The sequence below is a fragment of the Tiliqua scincoides genome, chromosome 3 (assembly GCF_035046505.1).
Source record: "Tiliqua scincoides isolate rTilSci1 chromosome 3, rTilSci1.hap2, whole genome shotgun sequence".
Lineage (NCBI taxonomy): Eukaryota > Metazoa > Chordata > Lepidosauria > Squamata > Scincidae > Tiliqua > Tiliqua scincoides.
Window position 1 is genome coordinate 160,451,924 of NC_089823.1, and position 26,014 is coordinate 160,477,937.

At 45.9% G+C, this 26,014-nt stretch overlaps 1 protein-coding gene across 1 annotated transcript; it reads left to right on the top strand.

Moving 5' to 3' along the window:
- The first annotated feature begins 6,347 nt into the window (after positions 1 to 6,347).
- LOC136644380 (gastric triacylglycerol lipase-like) lies at positions 6,348 to 25,534 on the top strand. The gene is made up of 9 exons (XM_066620214.1): positions 6,348 to 6,449; positions 7,784 to 7,901; positions 9,489 to 9,687; positions 11,393 to 11,502; positions 14,082 to 14,218; positions 15,456 to 15,602; positions 18,565 to 18,636; positions 20,081 to 20,146; positions 25,301 to 25,534. The coding sequence occupies exons 1-9, from the start codon at positions 6,348 to 6,350 to the stop codon at positions 25,532 to 25,534; spliced, it is 1,185 nt and encodes a 394-aa protein (XP_066476311.1).
- Positions 25,535 to 26,014: the final 480 nt, after the last annotated feature.

A 26,014-nucleotide genomic window follows, 5' to 3' on the forward strand; every position in this document is an offset into this window, starting at 1 on the left:
ATCATCCACAAATGTTAGCACATATCTATAGTTCCCTAGTGAGGGACTGGGCATTGGACCAATTAAATCACTGTAGACAATTTCCAAGACTTTGGCACTTCGCTGTTCAGTCCTCTTTGGAAAGGATGGACTGACTGCCTTGGCTTTGATGCAGCATGCACACCTGTCTGGATGGTTTTCACAGTGTTTTACCTTTATTCCCTTTGCAAGGTCCTTGTTTTGCAAGTCTAGGACTGCAGTTGTGTCCCTGTGTCCCAGCCTGCGGTGCCACACCCTCAAGGATCACAGAGAAAACAGGTAGAAAGGTCCGATTCACTGGGTCATAGCTTGACCCCTTCTGGACAGCATCCTGCCCCCTCTGGACAGCAGACAGAGTTGCACCAACTCCAACACTCCCTGCCCTCTGCTCCCCTCTCCCTGGAACACCTCTTCCCCACCTCTTCCCACACTCCTGCTTACCTCTCCACTACTCAGCAGTCCGTTCCTGGTCACTGCTGGGCTACCACCGGTGCTCAACCGGCAGTAGGTTTGCAAACGTGCCTTATGGCTTAGCACCGGCGCACATTGAGCTGGGCTTAGCACCGGCGCACACTGTTGCAAACATGCCATAAGGCATGTTTGCGAGGCCCAACACCCGGCCAGCACCCATGCTAGCCCTGCACCAGGCAGGTGCCCGGCCTCCGCCACTCAGTGGTCACATGGGCCGCCGAGCCCTGGTAAGGAAAGCGGGGGGATGTGGGGAGGAGGCATTCCAGGGAGGGGGAAGTGGGTGGAGGGCAGAGAGGGGGTGGGAAAGAGACATGCTGGGGGAGGGAGGAGGGAGGGAGGGAGGCGGGACCGGTGGCACTCCACTCCACCAGAACCTGTCCATTCGTGTGGGGCTCGGCACCCTACATGAATGCCTTTACTTCACCACCGACCAAAAGGTGAATTGAGTAGCCCCATTGCAGAGGGTCCCATCTCCCAAGGTGCCACCCACAGTAGCCCGTGTTGTGTAGGATGCGGCGGCAGCCGTTTTTTGTGCCGCCGAAGCTGCGCACCACGGGAGCTTAGGATTGGGCTGAAAGACAGCAAAAACAGCACTGAAACTGCTTCGATTATGCCATTATCTTAACTGTACCCTGCATCGGTTTTGAAGTTTATTTTAAAACTCATACTTCCTGCCTTATTTCCAAAGAATCAAGGCAGGTGACAATAGAAGTTCCAAAAACAAAAAACCAAAAAACAAAACAAAACAGAAAACAGTGATGGGAAGGAAATTTGCAGCAAGGAAATTTCCGGGAGGTGATTATATCTGAACTCATTAGTCCTCACAACATCAAAGCCTGGCAATAGCTTGGCACTCGTTTGCCTCATCATTTTCTCTACCTACAAGTCAGGCATTGTACAATGATCTCTGTTTCGGAAGGTGAGCAATGTGCTCATAAAAATTTTTTATTTTTATTAAGGTGCGTATCCGCCCTTTCCCTTCCCATCAGGGAGGTGTCAAAGATTGCTGTAGTATAATTGGTGTATGATTACAGAGGCCTAATATTCTTTAATTGTTATTTAATGATTGAAAGGGTCTAATATGATCGGTACATATTTATATGCTGCAAAACTAAATGCACTTTATTAGTAATTAGTTCTTCTACTGAAGACTTTTCGCAGCATCAGAGATCCAAACTCTGTCGGAGAAGAGAAGCAAGGTAAGAAAGAAGGATTTTCTATGATGAGTTTTTAATTTCAGTTGGTAGTTGTGCAGCTTTCTTTAGGAATACAATCTTAACAGCTTGTATTTTATGTGGTCCCCTTCACAAGAAGCTTTCTAATATACAATAAAGTATATTTTAGTAAGAGTCACTACACAATCCTATATATGTCTTCTTTGAAGTCCCATTAACCTCAATAGGAACTACACCCAGAGAAACTCATATATTGATCACAGTCAAGACAAGGGTGGCCAACCTTTCAACTTTAGGGCTCCGGAACCTTTGACAATTATGTAGAGGAAATTTCAGCAGGTGCAGCTTTTCAATACCTGTTGCTATTATTATTATTATCTGTGAGTTATCAAGCAGTACTAAGTGAAAATTCCCTCTTCTACACAATTGTTAAAGATCTCAGAGCCCTAAAGTTGAAAGATTGGCCACCTCTGATCCAACACATGGTTACTCTCATGGTTTAAACAAGGTTTGAGATCACAATTAAATATTTACTTTCTTTTGAAATTGATAGGACTAAGTCAGATGAGATGAAAACCTTGTTTAATTGTTTTTAGGTTGCACTTATAGAAATAATTTGCCAGAGAGCAGGTTACCTGGTTTTCATTTGGTAGCCTATTCCACCAGTATGGCAATATTACCAAGGGGTCAGTCATCTCCAGCTTTTGTGCTTAAATAGTCTTGGACGCCAAAAGAAGATGGTGAATGGAGAAAGGTTCTGTGGGGAAAACAGGAGTTCTTAGAACATCATAGAGTTATCCTTAGGAATGCTACAACTAAGCGAACAAATTCTTCTGTATTTCCCCCCCCCCCCAATATCTCTATGTTGGGAAATCTTTATAAAAATGTCATGACCTTCAGATATGGTTAAAGCAGGAGTGAGGAAACATTGGCTGAGGGACCACTTTTAGGAGTATCATATATCCCCCAACGTCTCACAACATAAGAGAATCTAAATACATGTGTACAATGCACCCCATTATCTGCAGAGTTCGGTTCCAGAAGCCCCAATAGATGAGAAATTTCAGCACTTATCAAATCCCTGACCAAGAAACAGATCAGCCCAACATTATGCTGACTGCCATCCCTGCTTTCTTAAGCTGGACAAGGACCACCACCAGATCTTCAGTGGGGATGGGCTCACTGAAGGCTGAAAATGCCCCAACTTTTCTAGCATACCTGTTTAGGGCATAGTAATGGGGACTTGGGCTATGCGCTTTGCCCTCTGCGCTTTGACAAGTCATTGAACATTGAGCATGAGAAGGACCTTTGGCAGTGCCATTTGCTCTGCCAGGAACATACCAGCAACAAAGTGTTATTACATAGGCACAGTGGCATTAAAACTCTAACAACACACATAACCCTGGGCAAGTGAGATGTTCCTGACTGACCACAGCTTAATCAACAAACCAGAAGCAGACCAAGTTGTTGCTGAAATCTATCATGCTCCCAGATGTGCACAACCACAACAGGAAAGAGCTCCAAACTGATGCTGTCAGTCATCAAACCCTGTTTGAACCAGTGATGTGCAGTCAGGGGAGGCAGGAGAGGCAGAGCCTCACTGGATCCCACAAGTTAAAAAAAAAAAGGGTGGGAGCACATGGAACAAACAAGTGAAAAAAGAACAATGTACCTTGCCTTTCTACATCCCTCCTTTTCACTCCACTGAGTTGCCCTACCTACCTTCTGGCTCGCCCCCCTTGACCTTGCTGCCCTGGATGGACACTGAGTTGCCCTACCTATCCCGCCCTGCACGCATAATGCCAAGTGACCATATAAATGACAACCTACCAGAAACCACACCTCCAAAGACAGCAGTTGGGGGTAGGCAAAAAAACCAGATACCTACGGCCAATTAATGTGCCAGCAGAAAATTCCTACCTGGCCCTGCAATAGCGACCAGCTAGTCTCAGACTGCGCCAACGGAGGGTGGGCAGGGTCACGGTGGCTCCCGGACTGAGCTTGAGCGGGAGGGAATTGTCCACAGGAGTTCAGTCCCCTCCCCGCCAAATGGCTTGGGCCAATGGGAGCCTGTCCCCTCAGCCTACATGAGGTGGGGCAATGACCGCTAGCGTGCATGGTGCTAATGGGCTTTCTCTGTCTGCTGCCAGTCAGACAAGCTGGATTACATGAATTAGTGATCTGACCCAGTGTCACAGTTTTATGTTGCATATTTTGTCCCCCAGAGCAGCTGGCATTTCAGATCCGAGAACTGGAAAAACAGTGATCTATGTCTTTTACAGCACTTTTTTTTGTACGGTATAGTTTGTTTTTTCACAGTTTGGGCCCCTTCTTCTCAGGCCTGGCAATACTATTTCCACGCATGACCTCATTTTTAAACAAACATTTATCCGAATGGGATGATTACCTTGTTTATTTAAAAAACACACATTCTTTACAAATCCAAGTTTGTTTTTTTAAACCCATAAACAATGAAATTATCCCATTCTGATTAATGTTTTCATTTACCACAGAAACCTGCCTATAAGTCGATCCCACAGATAAGTCGAGGGCAGGTTTTCAGCCAAAAATAATGGAATTTTCTATGAACCTCGGATAAGTCGGGGGTTAAACTTAGCGAGGTGTCTGACTATTGTTTTCTCTTTTTTTTACCCGAGGGCAGATCCTGAAAAATAACCTCCCAGCAATTATTATCTAAGAACTGTGCAGTCTCTCATTTATTAGAAATATAGTAAAAGATCATAAGATACATTTTCATTCTTTTCATTTTAAAATTCTGATCTTCACAACCTTTTTGTAAACACCATCAGAGTAACAGCCCAATCCTGAGCTCCCGTGGCATGAGGCTGCAGCGGCACCAAAAACGGCTGCCACCGCATCCTGCGCATCAAACAGCAGCCGCAGACGGCACCTCGGGAGAAGGGGACTTTTGTCCTTTTCTCCCAGGTAAGGGAAGTAGACCCGCAGTGGGGCTTCTTGATTCACCACCGACCAAAAGGTCGGCAGTGAAGTAAGAGTATTCATGTCGGGGGCTGGGCCCCACATGAACGCACAGGATCCAGTGGAGTGGAGCTTCACAGGTCCCGCCTCCCTCCCTCCCTCCCCCTGGCATGCCTTCCGCCCACCTTCTCCCCACCTCCTGTCTCCCCATGCTACCTCCTCCCTGCCCTCTTCCCGTCTCCTGCCTCCCCATCAATGCCTCCTCCCCAACCTCTCCCCCCTCCCCAGAACTCCTCCTCCCCACCTCTCCCCCACCCCCGCTTTCCTCTCCATGGCTCTGAGTGGTGAAGGCCAGGTGCTAGCACGGGCGCTGACTAGCATGGGCTAGCAAAGGCACTGGCCCAGCGTTAGGCCTCGCAACGTGCCTTACGGCATGTTTGCAACAGGTGCACACTGGTGGTAAGCCAGCCCGTCAAGCCCACGATTGAGTTCTAAGAGCACTGTAAACAACATGCCAGTAGAACAATGGTTCCCAGCCTGGGGTACATGTACCTCCAGGGGCAGTTGACAGGACCTTAAAGGGTACTTGAAAAAGAATGGAACAATGGCAGAAAAGGCCAGTAGTGCTCCAGAATGCCTTGCAGGGCCAACAAGGCAGGAAGGGAGGTAGCTAGTTGGCTGCAGAAGCCCCACCAATTGATAGTTTTGTTCATCAATTGATGCAACTGAAAACCAGCACACTAAAAAAACTGAAACATAATATGGAAAGTGATCAGTGACCCAGAATTTCTCAGGATGCTTCTGGTGCAAAACAGTGCAAAGCCAGAGTCTTCTGTTCTTCAAGCAGATAAAAAGAGAAAAGACTGTGATGAATACATGATGTATGGGTTTTCATATGGAGAGATGAGGGCTTATATTATTCATATTAATTAAAAACATTTAGCTAATATGAGGGGTGCAATTATGGAAATGGGCTGCCAAGGGCTATGCAAGTGAAAAAGGGTTGGGAACCGCTGCAGGAGAACCATGAATCAAATCCACCTTTAAGGTGCCAGGTGTGTTAAGCCAGAGGCGCTACATAGAACATTGAACACATAGCTGAGAGTGTGCAATTTAATTCACAGCAGAAAGATGCAGCTGCATATATTTGCAACTCTTTTTACTCAGAAGTAGACCCACTGCTTTCCATGGGTGTTATTCTTAAATAATGGTGTTATTCTTAAATAATTAATAATAATTTTGTTTCACATGGAAACGAGGATGACATCCTGGTGTTTTAGAAAATAGACTTCTGCCAAGCATTGGCAAATTGGACCAAGGTTGCAGCAGCATTTGCAAAATGGAACAAGGCTTGCTCCTCTATTTTGCTCTCACCACCTGGAATGGCTCCAAAGGGAAGGAGGATGGGCTGCTTGTATGGCATGTTTAGGCGCCTGCAAAAACTTAGTGCTGTGATCCCCCTCCTGCTATGCTACTGCCCAGCACCACCAGCTTGGGGGGTACTACCAATGTCACTGCGAAGCTCAGGCAAGGAGACCGGGGGCAGCAAGGCAGGTAGTAAATATACCAGCGGAATCCCTGGCAGAGGCTTACATGCCTGCAAGGAAGGCAATGGACAAATCAGGCTTCCCTCTGCAGTCCCTCTCAGCTTTCAAACCTTTCTTTGATTCTCTAAACAGATATTTTCAGAGGCTAGACACTATAAATACTGAAATTACTGATATTATCCTATACAGGTCTACAATGTGGCTGTTTATGGTGTTCGCATGCTGGATCCCACAGTCTGCAAATATGGAGGCATTAATAAGAAAGAGACACCTGAATCCTCAAGGATTTATGAATATTGTAAGTTACTTATTCAGATGCGTTTTAAATACTGGTAGTATGTTGCGCTATCATGGGAGAATCTCATGCTTTTCATTCAAACCAATTTTCAGGATGTTTCTCAGAAGGAGCTTCATCCCTGCTCAGGTTATTCCAAAGGGGCACATCATTCATAAAGTGTTTGACTCAATCTTCCTTCCACATTCCAGGATCCAGATAACTCACAGAGCTTGAATTCATCGGTAGTACCATAGACAGGGGGCTTAGCTGCATGGACCGTACGTTTTCTTTCTCACGTCCATCCATTCCTGTGCAGTGGTTCACCATAATGATGAACTAGGCAGTATGCCTTTCACTACAATTGACCGTTTTTCCTTTGGTTGTTTATTGTGGTCTGGACAAGACCAGCATCTCCTAGCAGGACAATGGCTATTCTCAGCAATCAAAGGGTGATGGTCGTTCGACAAGTGGCTTCCTTTTGGGGCTGTAAATGTAAACTGGGCCTTTGACTTGGCTCTTTCTTTGGAAATAACTTTAGCCCATTTCAACTCCAATAGCTGACCTGAGGCTATTCAGGAAGTGAGGCATTACTCAGTGGAGTTACACTGCATACTATGGCTGATTGGAGGGCACCAGAAACCCAGGAGAAGTAAGTAAAAAACTATTTACTTACCTCTCCATAGGCTGCCTGGTCTCTATTGGGTCTCCTTGGTCATACTTCAACTCTTTTGCTGGTGTACGTCTGATTCCTGAAGGCAGGTCCAGGCCAGGAAGGAAGTTAGGATCAGTGCAGCTACTGCCAAGATTGTTCTCTTCCAGCACCCAACCTCCTCCTCCCACCGTCTACCATGCCTGCTTCATACCCTGATCTGTCAATGACCTTCCCCTGATTTCCGCACACCACCAACTTGCCAGGAGTGATGGGGGACAGAAGAGGTTCAAATGGCCATTGTAACCCACAAGCAGCTTCCAACTATTTGTCCTGGTGCTGTGGCCCACCAAACAGTGGAGTGGCCTTCTAGTGGTAAGCCCAGGACTTATGCTGATGGATCGAGAGAACTCTCAATGTTAGGCCCTAGTGGGATTAGGCTGTAAGATATTTTATTAATGTATCAATGCTCCCAAATTTAAGAATTTTACTTTTGTAAGGCATTGATGCTCCATTCAGATACTAACTGCAGCTTAGCAGGGAGAAGGCATGAGGAAATGCATTAGAACTAGTAGACAGTTCTGATAGATAACTTGTTACTATTTCATGGTACTTCATAAAAAAATATGAGAACTCTGGGCCAGTCAAGTTGCTTAGCAGTACTCCTGGATACTTTTAGAATCAACAACATTTTTTCCCCCTGCAGAATGAAATTATTAACTATTGGGGATACCCCAGTGAAGAGTATCAAATCGTGACAGCCGATGGCTACTACCTACAAGTAAACAGAATTCCTTATGGAGTGCACAGTCCTGGACAAACAGGTATTTTATGAGGAGGTGAGAGTGTTTGTACAACTGTTTGAGTGTACTATTCATATGATTGATCTACTCTTATTTCAGGGCAGGAAGGGCTGCAGTGTCACTTCTCTTCATCCCAGCCTGCAGGGGTGTGAATGTGTGTTTGCATTTAATGAGAGGAGTGATTGGAAGGCTTTTTTCATTCAAGAGAGAATTGTGAGGAAAGGATTTCAGTTTGTGAACCACTGGGGGTTCCCCTTCTCCTCCTGTGATTCTCTTATTGGGCCAGCCTGGCATATAATTTGCATTCAGGGAAATGAACAACCCATTCAGAGTCATCAGAGTAACTACAGGACAGTTGCTTCCCTCTGTAAGATTCTGAATGACTACAAGATCACATGAGCATACATGAAGTTAGCCTTAGCTATGCTTGTGCTGCAGTGATGTCCTCAGGGGAGGCAGGAGTGGCAGAGCCACACTGAACCCAACAAGAAAGAAAAAGCCCAAGGACCAAGCTAGTAAATAGAAAAAATGCCTTGCCTTTCTGCTGCACTCCTTTCTTTTCGAGCCTAGTCAATGAGTTAAGCAGCACGTGTGCACACATTACAATACATAGGGAAGCAGCCAGCAGTTTTGCTACAATCATGGCTGGCTTCCAATGAAAAAAGGGCAGCCTGCAGGGGCGTGTGTGTGTGTGTGTGTGTGTGTGTGTGTGTGTGTGTGTGTGTGTGTGTCTGTCTGTCTGTCTGTCTGTCTGTCTGTCTGTCTTGGTTTCATTTTGGCTGAATGAGAGGGGAGGGGAGTGACTGAGAGAAGTTTCTTTGCACAAAACAGAACTGTGAGAAAAGGATTGCAGTCTTGTGAACCACTGTTGGTTCCCCTACTCCTGTGATTTTTTTTATTGGGGCAGCTGGGTATATGATCTATGTTCACTCAAATGAAAGGCCCATTCAGAGTTATCAGAGCATTCTGATAGTCTTGATATATAAGAATACCCCCCCCCCTCAAAATTGGGTCACATGATGCAATTAACTTCACATCTAGTATGGTTTTTAGATTTAACGGCAGCATTCTGTTGTGAAATGGTTGGTGACGGCACATGTCGTGTGCCAGTGGTAGCCATTTTGTGAGTGCTGCTGCAAGAGGAAGTGGCACCGTTGTCTCCCTGCCAAGCATGCTGTCCCTGTTGGGGACGACTGTCAGGTAGTGGGGGTGGAATGCGTGTGGGTTGTGGGAGGAACAGTGGAGTGTTTGGGGGGGCGGGAGAAGAATGCTGGGCAGAACGGTGCTGTCTGTATCCACAAGGTGGTTGTAGACAGCAAGGGGTTATGCTGCTGTCGTCATTCCCCGCCCCCCAGCAATGTAGCTGGTGCAGATCCAAGGTGACCCAATGGCTGAATGGACACTTACCCCAGGATGTGGGATCCTCCAATATTTCCATGACTGGCCCCCACAGAGGATGCAGCACATTGTATTGGCAGCGGGATGTGGGGGTAATTCAGGATTGTGCTGCCGAAGATTTCCAGGTCCAGAATACACCTCCCAGGTGCCACTTTGTTGTCAAGGCAAAATGACTAACCTCAGATTCCACAGTTTCTGTTTCTTTTCCAGGGCATCGGCCAGCTGTATTACTGGTACATGGCTTGATAGCTGAGGGCAGGTGCTTGATTGCAAATCTCCCCAGCAACAGTCCGGCATTTTTCCTAGCAGATGCTGGTTATGATGTCTGGATTCTAAATTGCAGAGGGACCACCTGGTCTAGAAGGAACCGGTATCTGTCTATCGATCAGGAACAATTTTGGAATTTCAGGTAGGCCCAGGAAACAGTTCACAGTTTGAATAGATGGGAAAATTTTTGATGAAGGTGCACCATTGCTTTCTACCCCTCTGCAGTTTTATTCCTTGAGTCCAGTAACTATTAACTCATTGCAGTGAGGTTTTCATAAACATAGAGACTCATTTCATACAGTGGACTTCAAATCAAAAACTTTTCAGAGCTTCCAAATAAATGGCCATCAAGAAGGTCAACTGCGTCTTTACTGATTACAAAAAGAGAAAATGGCAAACGTGTTAGTCATTTGAAAAAGAATTACAACGTTGATTGCCTACCTATTGTGAATCCTGAGTTATTATCCATACTGAGTGATAAACCCATTCCAGCATTATAGACAAAATTAATAATTCAAAAACCTGGTTGAACAATCAGATCAAATAATATGACTCATGATTCTTGCCTTGGAGGTTAAAACTGTGGATATTAGTTTCAGTCCATGAAGACAGGAAAAGAGTCTTAAGCAAGCAAGTGCTCATCCATAAGCAGCAACGGTGCAAATCCCCCTCCTTACCACAATAATATTTTTACACACACAGCGTAAACCGTCAAAGTATCAGGTGTCCTCCTTCCCACCAATCCGCATATGTCATAACATTTCGGTTCCATAGTTTTTTCCCCATCTCTTTGGTTACTATCATTTAAAAAACAATTTTTCTGAAAATTGTGTTTGGTTTCACGTGTTCTTGTAGGAAAGATATCCAATGCCTGTGCCCAACACACAAATAAATGAATTTTCCCCAATCTACATGGCTAGCTAAAAAGGCATGAGGTGATCTCAAGGAAGAGGTGGTATTCCCCCACAGGATACAGGGCCTTTCCCCGCAGGATACAGCGGGTACCACATTGGCGCCATTGCATAGCCGTATGAGGAGTTAGGTAGGATTGGTCTGTGTGTTAGTCTGCATTCAACAGATCTAATGGGTGAAGGTGAACTAACCAATCTTCTGATGGTTGTGAAGAGGTAGGCAGGTCAGGCGGCTAGAACAGTCCTGTGCTAGATGCTCACACACTTCAGACATGTAACAGAACATTTTTTCAAGTGTTATGGCTGCCAGGAGGCAGCCTTAAAATGCTATACGTCTGTAGGCTTATAGCGCTCTGTTTAAGGGAGAAGAATTTCACCCTGAAAAGCTTTAAAACTTGTAAATGGGTGTAGGAGGGCAGGGCTGTGTAAGGGGTTCCCCATGTCCATGGTTTATACTGTGGAGGGGGACTAGGAGCACATCCCCCGCTAATAAAGGAGCATGCCTTTAATTGCAATAAGCATATAGTGCTTGTTTCTGTACTCTTTCCACAGGATAAAAAACCTGCCACCTTGCCTTGTAAGTGGAAACATCATCAAGCCCTGTTCCAAGTACTCTTATACCAGTGCTACTCAGAGTGGTGGTCTGCACCAGTTGGCTACCATTGGCTACCAGTTTGCTGCAAATTTCCAAGAAAGACACAATAGTAATAATAGAGCACAGATATGTTTCTGCAACTTTGGAACAGAGCAACTATCGAGCAACTTTGGCGGGGAAAAAAGTTGCTTGTCTCTTTCACATTAAGAGAAATAATTGCTGGCCCCCCACATCAGATAGTGGGGGAAGCACTGCCCTATACTATGGTATTTGTGTAGGAAACACAAATATGGTATTTGCTGGAAACATCTTGATTCTGTGTGTGTGTGTGTGTATTGCAGTTTTCATGAAATGGGGATATATGATGTTCCAGCAACAATCAACTTTATTCTGCAGAAAACTAAGCAAGATGCATTGTATTATGTGGGCCACTCCCAGGGTGCTACAATAGGTAAGTTGACAGGAACAGAATGAAATATGCTTCACTTCTAAATCCTGTCGGAAGTCTTGGGGCCAAACCTAAGCTTTGCGCACCAGCTCACTGAAAGGCACACTTGCAGGCCCTAGTGCCAGTGCTCCACCAGTGCTAGCCCAACGCTGGCTGGCACTGAACTAACACTGGTGGAGCACCAAAGCTCCACCACTTGGCAGTTGTGCAGACCTCTGAGCAGCAGAGAGGTATGTGGGGGCATGGGAAAAGGTGGGGATGAGGCATTCCTGGACCAGCAGAGGCAGAGGGATGGTGATGAGAGGATGGGAGAAGGAGTTCTGGAGGTGGAAGTGGGGCAGGACAGCTGGAGCTTTGCTCCACCAGATCCACAGCCTCCATGTTTGGCTGGTTGCCCGACACGGAGGCTGTGAATTCTACGCCGACCTTCAAGTTGACATAGAATCGAGTAGCCATTTGCCATTTTCCAGCCATTTTCAATTATAACCACATTTACATTTTTGTTCACATGCTTTCCTCTTTTGTATGATTTCATCCAACCTTCCACACTGTTTATCAACATCTTAGATTTGTTTTTAATTTTATTTCTGTTTATTTAGGATTTGCATACATTAGCATGTGTCATTTGGGTAGTTACATTTTTTTTTTGCCAGCCAAGATAAATTTGCATCCTTAATAAGGCTATGCTCTGATATTCATCCAGCTTTGACTTTCATCTATACTCTGGTCTCTAACCAGATGAAAATGCCAGTTCCTTGTGAAGTCCTGCTGAACTTAGGGTTCTGTGAGTTCCCTTCATAGTACGATATTGTAAAAGTCCCATTCAAAATTGGTGTTTACTGTGAGTCTGCTCATGTAAACTGCCTTGAATGCTGTGTAAAAAACAGAAGAAGGATGTATAAAAATACTTTTAAAAAATAAGTGAATGAGGTTTAGGTCTATCTATTTACTCTTAGTTATCATGTGGAATGTGACCTAGCCTAGATTTTTATCCGCTTCAAGACATGAGAACCATCAAACTCTTCTTGCTCTTTGACTCACGGCCATGTGATATTTGGGCAGCTGAATCCTAAAGGCACAATGTGCCAGAGCACCCCCCCTACACACACACACACCGGCTGTCAAGTATTGCAAATGTGCTGTAAGGCATATTTGCGCTGATCAAGAGCCAGCAGTGTCGGCACAATGATGTGCACTGGCCTGCTGGTGTCAGGTCCAGTCCCTGCACTGGCCAGCACAGGGGGTGGGAGAGGGTGGAGGGAGGGTGGAACAGAGGTGGAGAGGGGTGTTTCTGGGCCAGGGTAGAGCGAAACTGTGGGATGATTGGGCCCAGGAGGGGGGTGGGATCAGCAGTATATGCCATATCCCAACCCCCATCCCTGGCCCAAACAGCACTACAGGGCTTCTTGGATAAACAGCTGGTCTGAGTAGCCCCATAAGGCAGGCTGTGGTATTATAGGGGGTAAGGGGAAAAATATCCTCTTACCCTGAAGTGAGTTCCCATCTGCTTCTAACCTACGTTGGATACAGCACAGGCCATTGTATACTACCCAATTTATATTTTATTTTCAGATGAAAGTTCCTTAAAAAGAACTGTTTGAAGGTGAGGGGGATAGTTTCTTGATGCAAGTTGCTGCCACCAGCATCGATCCCTCACCCCCGTTCCACCCCTGCTCTCCCCCTCAAAAAACAGCTCCGAAACTCTCCCTGCACTCCCCCTCCCCACTCACAAGACTCTCCCGCTGCCTTGGAGCAGTCTGGGAGCTGCCTTGGAGCAGTCTGTGGCAGCATGGTTCCTGTGCTGCTGCCTCTTGGCAGTGGTAGCTTGAACCGGTCTGAACTGGCCTAGTGGCAAAGCCCCCCATGTGCCACTGCGGCACCTTTTGTGACAGCAGGACAATCATTCCACTGCCTCAAACAACCGGGTTGTTTGGTTGCCAGTCTCAGAAACATTGGGCCCCTCAGAGCTGATTGGGCAGTTTTCATACATCTCTCCTTGTACCTGTTCAGCAGCTTATTCATTCTCAGGGATCAGGCTCTCTGGGGTTTCATGCTGCAGGACAAGCAGAAACCTCTGGTGACACATGTTGGGAAAGAAGGTGCAGTGGTGAGAAACAGTTTGCCTGTTGCTTCCTGTCTGTTAAGCCACCGTCAGGTGCATAAACGTTGACAAAAGAATCAGTGGGTCTTGCGACCTGTCGAGATCAAACTATTCTTATTAGTAGTAAACAATTTGTATAACACTGTTGAACAAAAGCATTTTCAGAGTGACCTATGCAGAAAAATAAATCAAAAGATGGTTCCCTTTTGGTCAGAGCTAAGTCTTCTGTCGAGGCATGTTGAAATTCTTCCCTATAAAAAAACACAAAAACAGAATACATAGGAAGGAGACCAAAAAAGATAGATCAGACTGACAAACAACAGGACATCTTATTATGGGGATTTATTTGCAGGTATCCAAAACCTGAATATAGTACAGGTAAAAAGCATTAATACATGCAAACCAGAGCAAGTATGCCCCTCCCATTTGAAGTCCTAAAGGTTCTCTCATTTAGGTTTCTGAATTTTGTTCTCTTTTACAGGCATCATTGCATTTTCCATCATGCCACAGCTGGCTCAAAAGGTCAAACTTTTCATCAGCTTTTCTCCTGGCTACACATTAGTGGGCACCACAAGCATTTTTGGCCTGCTGCTGGCACTTCCCAGAGACGTACAAATAGTAAGTATTTCTTTATATAATATTATTATTGTACAAACTTATCATTCCAATATTTCCCTCCCAACCCATTCATTCAATCTTTTCCGACATTAGAAGTGGGCAATTGCTGCTGACATCCAATATTTGTTTCAGCAATACTGTGTCCTGTATGCACAGTTAAGAACCTGTTGATGTCCCTGAACATGCGAGGGAGTTCAGAGGCTTCTTGAGATAGATCAGACCCTGCCAATCCCCCCTGCCCCCATACCAACTTTGTGTTATGGGAGGGCTAAATGAGACCATTTCAGTCAAGCAAGAAAGGTGTCTCAGGAAATCCTGATCGTCTAATTAAAGGGGTGATCGGAGTTTGTTTAGCCTGGCCGGGACACGAGAGTCCCTCCCCAAGGGGGAGGGGAAGGTGGCTGGGGCTGGCAGCTACAGCGGACCTTTTAAAAGGGCATGAGACCCAGCCCTCTTCCTCCTTTTGCATGTGGGCACCATGGGAATACCTGCCCGCCTGCCCTAGAGGCAGTCTGAGTTTAACTGGTTGCCGTTTGGGGCCGGGTAGGAATTTTTTGCTGCCTGCCAAGATTGGCCGAGGGGCAGGCAGTTTTTTCGCCTACCCCAGACTGTTATTGGCCAGGGGGTTACACCCCCCCTGTTTGCAAGCTGCCATTGCTCACTTTAAGAGGGCAGGTGGTGCGGGTTAGGAGGCATGAATGGGACTTTGGCATGCACCTTCAGGCGGCATAGGCAGGTCGGAACCCTATTTCAGTCCTCAGGGGCTCGGCGGCATGAGGACATAGACGGGGCCCTGGCCAGGACTGCGGGGCACACCTCAGAGGCTCAGCGGCTCGAGGTGGCGCAGTCTGCGGTCCGGCTGCCTTCCCCTTAAGGGATAGACATGGATGAGACGCGCCGCCCAGCAGCGGGGCGCAACTTGGAGTCGGGTGCATGCCCGCCTGGGGGCAGAGGTTTCTGGTACCACCCAGAGGTCCCTCCCCGCACCACAGGGGCTTTCGCTGCCTTGGATGCTGCAGGTCTCAGCCTCTGCTTCTCTTGCTAATGTGAAATAAAGTGGCCCTTTCTCCTGTTGTCTCAAGTGTTCATTGGACAGTGCGGAAACAAATCTTGGCTTCCAAATAAGCAGGCTTTAATCTAAGGCAGAAAAATCCTTGGACAGAACCTTAATGTTTCCTTGTGATTCAGGGCTACTGGTTAGATTGGTTTCTAAAGATTCTGCATGTTTAATTCCCAGGCTATGTTTGGGAAGAAAGAATTATGTTTATTCAGTAACCGCATTAAAGACATCAGTACCAAGTTGTGCAGCTATCCAGGATTAGACCAACTTTGCATCCAGTTGATCTTCACAGCAGCAGGATTTAATGAACACAACTTAAATGTGGTAGGTGGACTCTATGTTCTTATTTATGTATGTTACTTAACAGCCCAAAATGTTGCTGTTCCCACTGGTGCTTTATAAACTTCAAGAAGAATTGCACACTGGGGAAAACTAACTTGTGTGCAGGGATCCTAAGGGCAGGATGAGGAACATGAGAGTGAAAAGTGCAAAAAAAAAGCGAAAGGGGGGGAAGTTACAAAACTCAGAACAAAAAACAGTGCCAAGCAAAGCTCTCCCACTCACTCAGTGCAGCTCATCTTACTGCACTTATTTGCTGACCTCTCACTCCTGGATGGACCCTGAGAGTAAGCCACTGTTGGAAAGAAAAGGATGAGGAGTGGAAGAGAAAGAAACACTTTAGAAGGAAAAGGAGCATAAAGAATTGCAAGAATGAAGGGGAAGAAAGGGCTTAGGAAAACTGGGATATCTCAACGGGGCCAGGGTTAACAAAATGAGGGTTGAAGGTGTATGCAAGGGGAAAAAAGGGAGGGGAGTTGGAGGATTACTGGAATAGGAAGACAGAAAAGTACAGGTTGAGACTAATTCACGTGGGTTCTGTTTCAAGCACTCATGTGAATTAAAAAAATACACTATAGCAAATCAATTTTGAAAACAAAGTTTCTTTGCTCCAGTGATTGAAAAACAGCTTTGCTGACCTTTTGACTCTAAGATAAGAGTCATTAAGAAGACAATCCATCAGCACTTCACTCAGCCGCTCCCTTCACCAATGCAAAATGATCACCTTTCTTTCAGGAAGGAGAGAGAAGGATTGATGGATTGTTAGCCTGCTGCCCCCCCCCCTCTCTCTCATTAAGGAGGCTGTTGTTAAAGGACTGTTCAGTTTTTAAAACTAACTTTAAAGGGATGCATTTTTTCCCTTCTCCAGGGATCAGCACATTCTTTCTCATTTGCAGGGGCCATTCGTGTTAGGTCAAATCCATGTATAAAAAAATCTCTATATAAATAGGGTGGACCTGTATTACAGTTCTGACCATGCTGAATGTTTTTGATGAAAGAACAGATCTCTGTGGTCAGAACCCAAGGCCTCCAAACAAGGGGTGAGCCTGGAGGCAGGCTGTGAATCACTTCCCCCGCTTTCCCAGTGGGAAACTAGTCATTTTGGTGTCGCTGCAGCCTTGGGCGCTGGGCAGCTCAGGATTGGGCTGTTAGAGGCCTATGGGATCCTTTGTGGGGTGAGCTAATCAAAGCCCCTTTCGTTGTTACTTAATGGTGCTTGACAGGTGCTGATTTTCATTTCCCCCCTTTGCAGTGGTGTAGCTAGGTCATTTGACACCCCGGGCCCATAAAATTTTGACACCTCCCCATACAGCAAAATTAATGAATTAAATATTTTTCATATTTTTATACCACCCTTCCTCTAAGGCGCTCAGGGTGGTGTGCAAGGTTCCTCCCCTTCTTTCGCCCTCTTAACAACCCTCTGAGGTAGGTGAGGCTAAGAGATAGTAATAGTCATGGCATGAAATGAATAATAATAATGGCCGGAAAATAAATGCAGTGAATATTTCCCACAGGCAATGGATGAACATCAGTGCCCTCCCTTGCTATTGCTCCCCTGCACATAGTACTCAATGACATACATTCTGCATTGAATTACACACCAAATGATATATAACATGATGGTATTATTCCTAACAAATGTGATTTTTGCAATTTTGGTCACTAGTGGTGTCATTCCCCCCTGAGGGTGCCACCCGGGGTGGCCCACCCCTTGCCCCTTTCTGTCTATGCCATTGCCCTTTTGGGCTTCCCCTAAAACAGTTCAACAATAAAATGAATGTGCAGATAAGCAAGCACACTCTCTCATACTCATACTGGGAGGAGGAATGTTCATGGTTCTGGAATTGTTGGTAGATGGGGATATGTTTGATGCAGTTATGTATGATGAAGGCCCAAAGCGGATCTCAGAGTTCCCCTAAAACAGGTCAACACAAGCACATTCTCATACACAGAAAGGAAGAAGGTCTGAAACACTAAGCCTGTCATTGATTTGACTGCACATGAGACAGATGAGGGAAGATAGAGGGGAATTGTGGGTCTATAAAGAGGCTGTGTCAATGACCAAGGTTGCCATTCTGCACCTGCTGAGTCTGTGTGTGATGTGTTGCCACAGGACAAGGGAGCCAAGACCAGGTGAGCCTCCTGAGTAAAATGCTGAAGAGAGCTAAGAAAACTACTCAATCTTAATTTGCTCTGAAGCTGGCTGTCCAGCACACGTCCTTGCTCCAGCATGCTTGGCTTGAGAATATTATTATTATTATTAACAGTATTTATATACCGCTTTTCAACAAAAACGTTCACAACGTCGTTTACAGAGAAAAATCAAATAACTAATGGCTCCCTGTCCCAAAAGGGCTCACAATCTAAAACGAATAGTTATGAACATGCTTTACAGCTTCTTGGCAACACTCTTGGGCCAGTGCAGGAGGCTTGTGCCGGCTCAATACAACTCCACAAAACTTTAAACACAAAAGTTTTATGTTCCACAAAACTTAGGCCATGGCCTTAATCCTAGGAGGGATGTAAGAGAGCCAGAGCTGCTTTCCCCAGGTGAGGTGAACCCCACTTGAATTTTGGTGCATATGCTTCCCCCCCCCCCCCACACACACCTTTTGGCTGAGGCATTATATTAAATTCAGGGAATTTATAACTCAAGAGGCCAAAATGCAGCGGCACAGCACTCTTAGCTATCCTCTTTGGGAAGAGCGAAGGGGGAAACGAGGACAAAGAGGTGGTGGCAGTTCTATCAAGGTGCCTTAAGAGTGAGGAGTGGGGTTTGCAGTGAATTCCCAAATACAGCTTTCCTGGGAGAGGCAGCACAGGAGAGGCACAGAGCTGGGCGATCAGGTTTACTTTGTAGTTCCTGTACCTCAATGGGCCAAGCAAGGAAATCTCTTCCGCAGGGTACATATTCTTGGCATCTTCCTTTGTATTTTTTTTTTCTCAGAGTCGAGCAGATGTGTATATTGGAATAGTACCTGATTTTACTTCTGTGAAGACAGGACTTCATTGGAGCCAGGTAGGATTTCCTGAATGTATTCTCTATAGTTATAATCCAAAAGTCACTACTTGACTGAACGTTCAGTTTCCGCTATATGTGTGTCAACAGCTCAAACTTTTCTAGTAAGATACGTTTTAATCTTTTCAAACCTCAAATATCAAATGTCATCTTAACTAGTTTTTAAATGCTTTTGTAGAGGCTCTTTTATTCCAACCAGAAGGATACAAATTTTATAGTAGAAAATCATCATTCTACAAATTCCTGAACTTCGAATTGCCACCAACTACTGTTCCTATATATGCAAATCTATCCTGCGTCTCATGTGCCATTATAGAGCTCTTCTTTTGGAAGGAACATTACTTTGATGCAAGCTGGGAGGAGGCTTGACAGGGTAGACCAGCTGTTTACTCCATAGGCTGCATCAGCTCAGGAAGAACTCATGATCCGGGAACAGCCAGGCACACTGCAGGGACTTGGCATAGCAGCAGTGCCCTGAACTTAGGGCCAGCCAGAGGTGGGTGATGGAAGGAGAATCCAAACCACTCCAATGGCCCCAGTGCACATGCTTATAGAAGCACATATGCAATAGAAGCACCTTGGGCAGCACAAGGTTTTGTCTGAGGATCCCCTGGAATCGAGTGCTAACACTGAAAAGAGGACTAATGTCTTCTAAACTCTTGAACTAGTTATACTTTAACCAAGAAAATACACTGTGTTTGCGTGTGTGTGTGCGCACTGTAAGCCTACACATATCTACTAATGAATTCACTGAGTTCAGTGGAACTTATACATGTGTATAGAAGTGCAAACTACAGTATGATCTTTGAAATGGCTTTTTAGAGACCCCAGTATTTTGGCAAAGCTCCCACACATTTTTTACAAGGATTCTGGGCAGGAGAGTACAAGGGCAGGAGCTCTGGTCTTGAGGGTAGAGCCTCCATTAGCCTGAAGGTAACATCAGAAGGTCACCAGTTCGAGGACACCAGCAGCTCCCTGAACGGCTGAGAATGGCGAGAACTTGAAGCAGCTGACAAGCCCAGCTGAGTGATTCCACCTGATCTTGGTGTGAGCAAGAAGTGTCTTGGCTGCCCTCCATGTGAGAGATGGAGCTGTTTGTCAGCCTGTGTGGGCGAACTGGGGGCCAGAAGTGAGACCAAACCAGGAAGATCCATTCTGAAATGTGGTTGGTTCTTGAAAGAGAGAACATCTATGATTGTAAAAATCCCCTTGAGGGATTTAGAAATGCCTGCCTATGTAAACGGCCTTGAATAAAGTCAAAGGAGTAAACTGATGACTAGAAAGGTCGTCTATAAATACCTAGTTATTAATTATTATTATTATTATTATTATTATTATTCAGTTTTCCAGATAATTAATTTGAATATGACAAGCCCTACTTCAAAGTTAGAATTATGACAATTCCGCAGATTGTAATCTGACTATATCCTGTTCCTCTTTCTAGGTATTCAAATCAAAACAATTTAAGTATTTTGACTATGGTTCCAAGAACAAGGAATTTTATAACACGGTAAGGAAAATGAGGAAATATTTTGGAAGTGAGTAATTTAGTCTGGTCTTTAAGAGGTCTCAGTCAAATATGGGCTGTGATAGATGCTGGCCAAGTTGGGCACTTTGCTGCCCCACTGACAATCCCTTCCGCTTACTTCTGTGCCTCTCCCACGATGGCTTCCATCCACCCCAATTCTTTTCCAACAAGGAATCTTAGAATGGATAACAAACCAGCACATGGTAGAAAATCCCCATCCCTTAAGAAAGAGAGAGATGACTTCACTGAAAAGACCAGTTTTCTTATAAAAGAATACATATAGAACTATCGCATACAAAGAAATTATTCTTTATGGTAGTGGTTGCTTGTAATGCAGAGTGTATTTGAAGCATCTGATGAAGTGAGGACAAAAGGGCCATCTCAAAGGAAAGGATTTTGAGGAGCCCCTGCTCTTCCTCCCCACCTGATAACCGCTAGAGACATAGAGAAAGGAAAAGGGGGAAGAGTGGCAAAGAGGAAAAACAAAGGGTTTGTCTATGACAGGGGTCAGCAACCTTAAACACTTAAAGAGCCATTTGGACCCATTTTCTGGAGGAAAAAAAACCTCAGGAGCCACAAAACCCTTTTGACATCTAAAATGAAGATAATACTACATATATAGGTTTTTTTTTACCTTTAAGCTCTTATAGGTCCCATTTTTATAATGTAGCCCCCTCTTGTAGCTTTTAGTTAGTTTTGTCATACATTCTTGTATTGTGTTTTCAGACGCCTGGTCCTCTATGGTGTTTTGTTTGATTCCAAGGCCATTCTCTGCCTGGAGAATTATGCCCACTTTAAGCAAATTAGCTCCCCTTCTTTCCCCCAACAAATGACCCTGGTTCTGCCCTGCAGTCCTGCTAGACCCCACCTCCAGGGTAGCTCACCTGTTTAACCTGCAGAGGTCCTCTCTCCTGCCAGCAGCCTCCCACCACTACAGCAGCCCCTTGGTCCTCAGCAGGTCTTGGGCACAGCAGCCACGCTACAAACACCAGTGTCTCCAGCAGTTTGTCACAAAGTCAGTCAGAGTATCCAGGGCAGAGTCCAAAGTCAATAAGCCAAGTCACAGTCCAAGGTCAGATTCCAAAGTAAGTCAGTCAAATCAGTCAGAATATCCAAGTCAAAGTCAATAAGCCCAGTCAGTCTCCTCTCCAACTTGCACTCCTTCTACAACCCACACCCCCTTCCTCAGGTGCCCATTATATCCCTAAGGGCCCTATTGCCTTCAAGTGGCTGCAGCTGTGCAGCACACTCTGCTGGACGTCCAGGCCTTACCCTTAAAGGGGCCACTGCTGACACCACATTTACCTCCTCACCAGATCTTCCAGGATTCCAATACATATGGCGGTTATGACATCTGCTTATCTTACATGGATACTAAAGAACTCCCCCCACCTTCCAGAGGCACCCTGCTGGAAGGAAAAAAAGGACACAGACTCCAGAGGTGGGGAAGAGAAGAAGGGGGGGCAGCCACAGGCCTGCCCTGCCTGCCCTCCCTCACTCAGGCTGCAACCCTCTCCACACTATCCTGGGAGTAAGCCCCATTGGCTACAATGGGACTTCTGAGCAGACAAGTTGGTTGGAGCTCTCAGGTTGCAGTCCTCTGCACACTTTCCTGGGAGGAAGCCTCACTGACTACTTGTGAGTAGAGCTGCATAGGAGGGGGCTGAGGCTGCAGCCCTCCACACCTTCCTGGGAGGAAATCTCACTGACTACAGCGGGGCTTACTTGTGAGTAGACCTGCACAGGAGGAGGCTGAGGCTACAGCCCTCTACACCTTCCTGGGAGGAAGTCCCACTGACCACAGCTTACTTGTGAGTAGACCTGCACAGGAGGGGGCTGAGGCTACAGCCCTCCACACCTTCCTGCGAGTAGCCCAGGGACTACATGGGGGCTTGCTCTCGAACAGACCTGTGTGGGCTCCCACTCACCCGTCCTTGCACTTGGCCTTGAGCACGCTCCAAGGCTGCCATCCCAGGCACCCTTTCCTGGGAGTAAGCTTCATCCACTATAATGGGGCTTACTACTGAGTAGACACACAGGATGTCTCCTCTGCTGTGGAGGAAAAGCCTCTCCTTGCACTGAGTGGGGACCTGCTCAGGGAAAGGCAGGCTGCAAGGGCTTGCAATGGCTGAGGAGGAAGGCTGGTGGTCAGCCAGTGAAGGGCCCTGAGCCATTCCAACAGAAAAAGCCAGGAGCCTGCTGGATGCTGATTGGCTGAGCCTGCTGGAGAGTTGGGGAAGGGAAAAACAGGGAGCTTAAGCCTGCAGAGCTGGCAAAATTGAAAAGGGAAACCAATGCAGGGCAGGTCGGGGTGAAGGGAGAGGAGGGCAGTGAGCTCAGGGGGCGGAGGGAAGCAGCCCACCCTCCCAACACAGGTGCCTCCTTTTAACCCCTTTGCCAGTTTCACCGCAGCAGACAGCTGAAAGAGCCACATGCGGCTCTAGAGCCGCAGGTTGCCAACCCCTGGTCTATGAACTTAGCCTGTGGCTAAGAAAGGCAGTATCCTGGTGTCCAGTTTAAATGTGTGAGTTCTGGTTGAAACCCCCCCCCCCCCACCAATGCTACAGCCCCAGGAAATAACATTTTAACTCCATGTCCTGAATATTCCAGGCACTTTAACCAAGCCATTCTTCCCAATATGTACAGTGAGGATGGGGGGGGGATGTCATCAGATAGTTCTTAATCACAACATAAAGGTTCCCCATTGCTTGCCATGGGAGCCCCACCAGAAGGCTCATAATTTAAAAATTTAATGAGCAGAAGCAAGGCACCAGCAAGGAGGAAATGGTAAAGATGCTATGCTGAGATAAATAGGGAGAGTTGTCCTCCCGCTAAATATAAAAGAACTCATGCTTAAAATGTGCCCCTTTGTCCAGTTAATAAGGGTACTCTCTCGTTTTCATGCCCGTTGGACATGAAAAATTGACCCAATCGGACAACTTAGTAAAAAAAGAGAAGTGTAATGACTTGAAAATTATCACAACCACCCCCCCCCCGCCCATTGGCAGTATATGGTATACTGTCTTTTCCTCTCCCCCCCCCCCACATGGTGCTGGTGCTGCCTTTTGCTCACAGGGAGGCCACTCTTCTCCTCCCACAACCTCTCTCTTTCCTGCCTGCATGCTCATAGCTGCGCTGAATCCCCCCATCCCAAGTGCACTGGCACAGTATTTGCAGATAACGAGAACAGAATTGCGGATAATAAAACATAGGTGTCAATTCTGCCTCAGATAAGCAAATTTGCAGATAGTGAATTCGCATATAAAGAGAACTGGCTGCAGTTGCCATTAATACATCAGATTTCATTAATCAACCAAAGTCCTCTTCAAGAATACCAAGCATGTAAATCAGAATCTTAGCTTCTCAGGTGCAAAAAATTGAAACTCTTGTCCTGCTAAATATTTATGGGATTATTAATCAAGATACATCTCAGTGCTTCTGAGACTTGAGAGCTTCCCTAATTCACAGAGTCAAGACCGCAGTTGACCTTGCTAGAGACAGTAGCTTTTAGACCACAGGTTCTCAAACTGGGTCAGTCACAACCCAACAGCCTGGGAAGCCCTTTTTCTGGCCCGTTAAGGGCAAGATACATCTCAGTGTTTCTGAGACTTGAGAGCTTCCCTAATTCACAGAGTCAAGACCACAGTTGACCTTGCTAGAGACAGTAGCTTCTAGACCACAGGTTCTCAAACTGGGTCAGTCACAACCCAACAGCCTGGGAAGCCCTATTTCTGGCCCGTTAAGGGGCAGGGAAGGGGGGAGGCAGCAACCCATTTGTTTTTTAGGATCAAGCAACACATTTCTTCTTGCTGCCCTCCCCAGCTTGCTATTTTAATTATGGAAAAAGGAAGTCATTTTTTTCTATTTAAATAGGGTGTAGTTGGGAGTAGAATGGCACCAGGACCAGAGTTTCCAACCCACAACATTCTGCCTGTGGTTCAACTCTGTTTTTTTGGCTCCATCACATCTGTATTTAAAAATAATACAGTGGGCCCTCCTTGTCTGCAGGGGTTTACTTCCAGGACTCCCCCCCCCCCCACATATCCTGGGATCCACTCCTGAAGTGCGCACAGTTAATCACCTTGAGTTTATGGAGCCCTCTCCTGACTTGTGCAATAAAAAAAATAATCAGTTTGGCCACTTTATACATTTCTCTAGTTTGGCCTTTATTAACCCAAGGGAGATATTCACCGAGCACTAAGAAAGGAACGAGGGTATACACTGGCTCCCTGAGTTATGGACATTTGATTCACAGATGGCTGCCTCAGTGCTTTTGTGCATGTGCTTAAGGGTGCAATCCAGAGGAAGATTTGGTACGCGACGGCCCATGAGGGTTGCAAACATGCCGTAAAGTATGTTTGCGTTTCCTCAGGAGTAAGCCACACCAGTGCACGGAGGCTGAATGCAGCCTCTGTGGCAGCTTTTGTGGTGAACCTTGCATCAGCCAGGCTGGGCCACAGCAAGGCTCTGGGGTGGGTGTGGAGGAGGCAGGAGGGAGGCGTTCCTGGGAGGAGGGAAGGCAGGCAGTGGGCATCACTGGGGGCAAGCAGGCAGGGAGCGGGTGGCGGGGCTGGGATCTGGCAGTTATGGAGCAGCTTCAAGCCTCAGGAGGTGGCGTAAGTCTGAGGAGACCCATAGGGGTAAGGGTGCATTACCTGGAGGTAAGGAGAAAAGTTTCCCCTTACTTCTGGCTGAGCTGCTTTGGGCTTCTATCGCTCACTGGATGCAGCGCAAGCCTCTTAGCTAGCCTGTTCCAGTGCAGGGTAGGATTGTGCCCTGACAGCCCAATCCTATCCATGCTTTCCTGGAAGTTGACTCTAATGGGGCTTACTTCTGCACAGACATGCATAGGATTGGGCTGTGAGTCCTTTATGGTGCTTTCAGGCAAGTGCCAGGGGACAGGTCCCCTGGGCAGGCAAGAACCGGTTACTTTGAGCTATGTAGGGTTCAATTTCCAGACAGACCTCTGGAATGGAAAGGGCATGTATGTTGAGTCTTAGCATAAATGGCTGGAATATAACTCTTCAGGGCCAGATATTACAAATCCAAGAGTACTGTGGTGTTTGAAAAGTAAGGGCTGATATGGAATTGATCGGTGAAACTTGTTTTCATATTTTTGATTTGTTTTTTCAACAGACCACACCTCCATTTTATAAAATAGAAGATATGATTGTGCCAACAGCTGTATGGTATGGAGGACATGACATTATTACACCCAAAGAAGATATTGAACTGTTACTCCCTCGCATCCCTCATTTAGTTTACCAAAAGTATATTCCCTCTTGGAATCATGCAGATTTCATCTGGGGTCTTGATATTCCAGAGCTTCTGTATCATGATATGCTTCTTCTGATGCAGCAATACAAATAAGACTGCATATCATTTTGAAGTATGTGGCATATATTGTATTTTTAAAATCTGATAGATCTTGTATCTTTAGAAATGGTTTTTGGAATCTTTTCTTAAACTATTTATATTGTTACTATTTGTAGCTCACCAACTAGTCTTGTTGGTTGCACGGGCACTATTGGTGGGGATATGATGTCATTGAACATCATAGAGAGACATTAACCCAGGCATTGCCCAGATGGGAATTGGGTCTACCTTGTATCTTGCTTTTGTTGTTCTTCAAAAGATACGAAGGATGTGATTTTAAGGAAGCTCCAGGTGTTTCTCATGGATTTCAAATATATATTTTCCTTTCTACTTTGTGTTAGGAATCATGTTTTATAAAAGCCAATTTAATTAAACATGTCTCTGGTGAGATGATTGAACATAACACAAACGCAATGGCCAGAATCCATCACAGAGTTCTGTACATTAAACTGATGCAAACAGTGGGCTTATTTC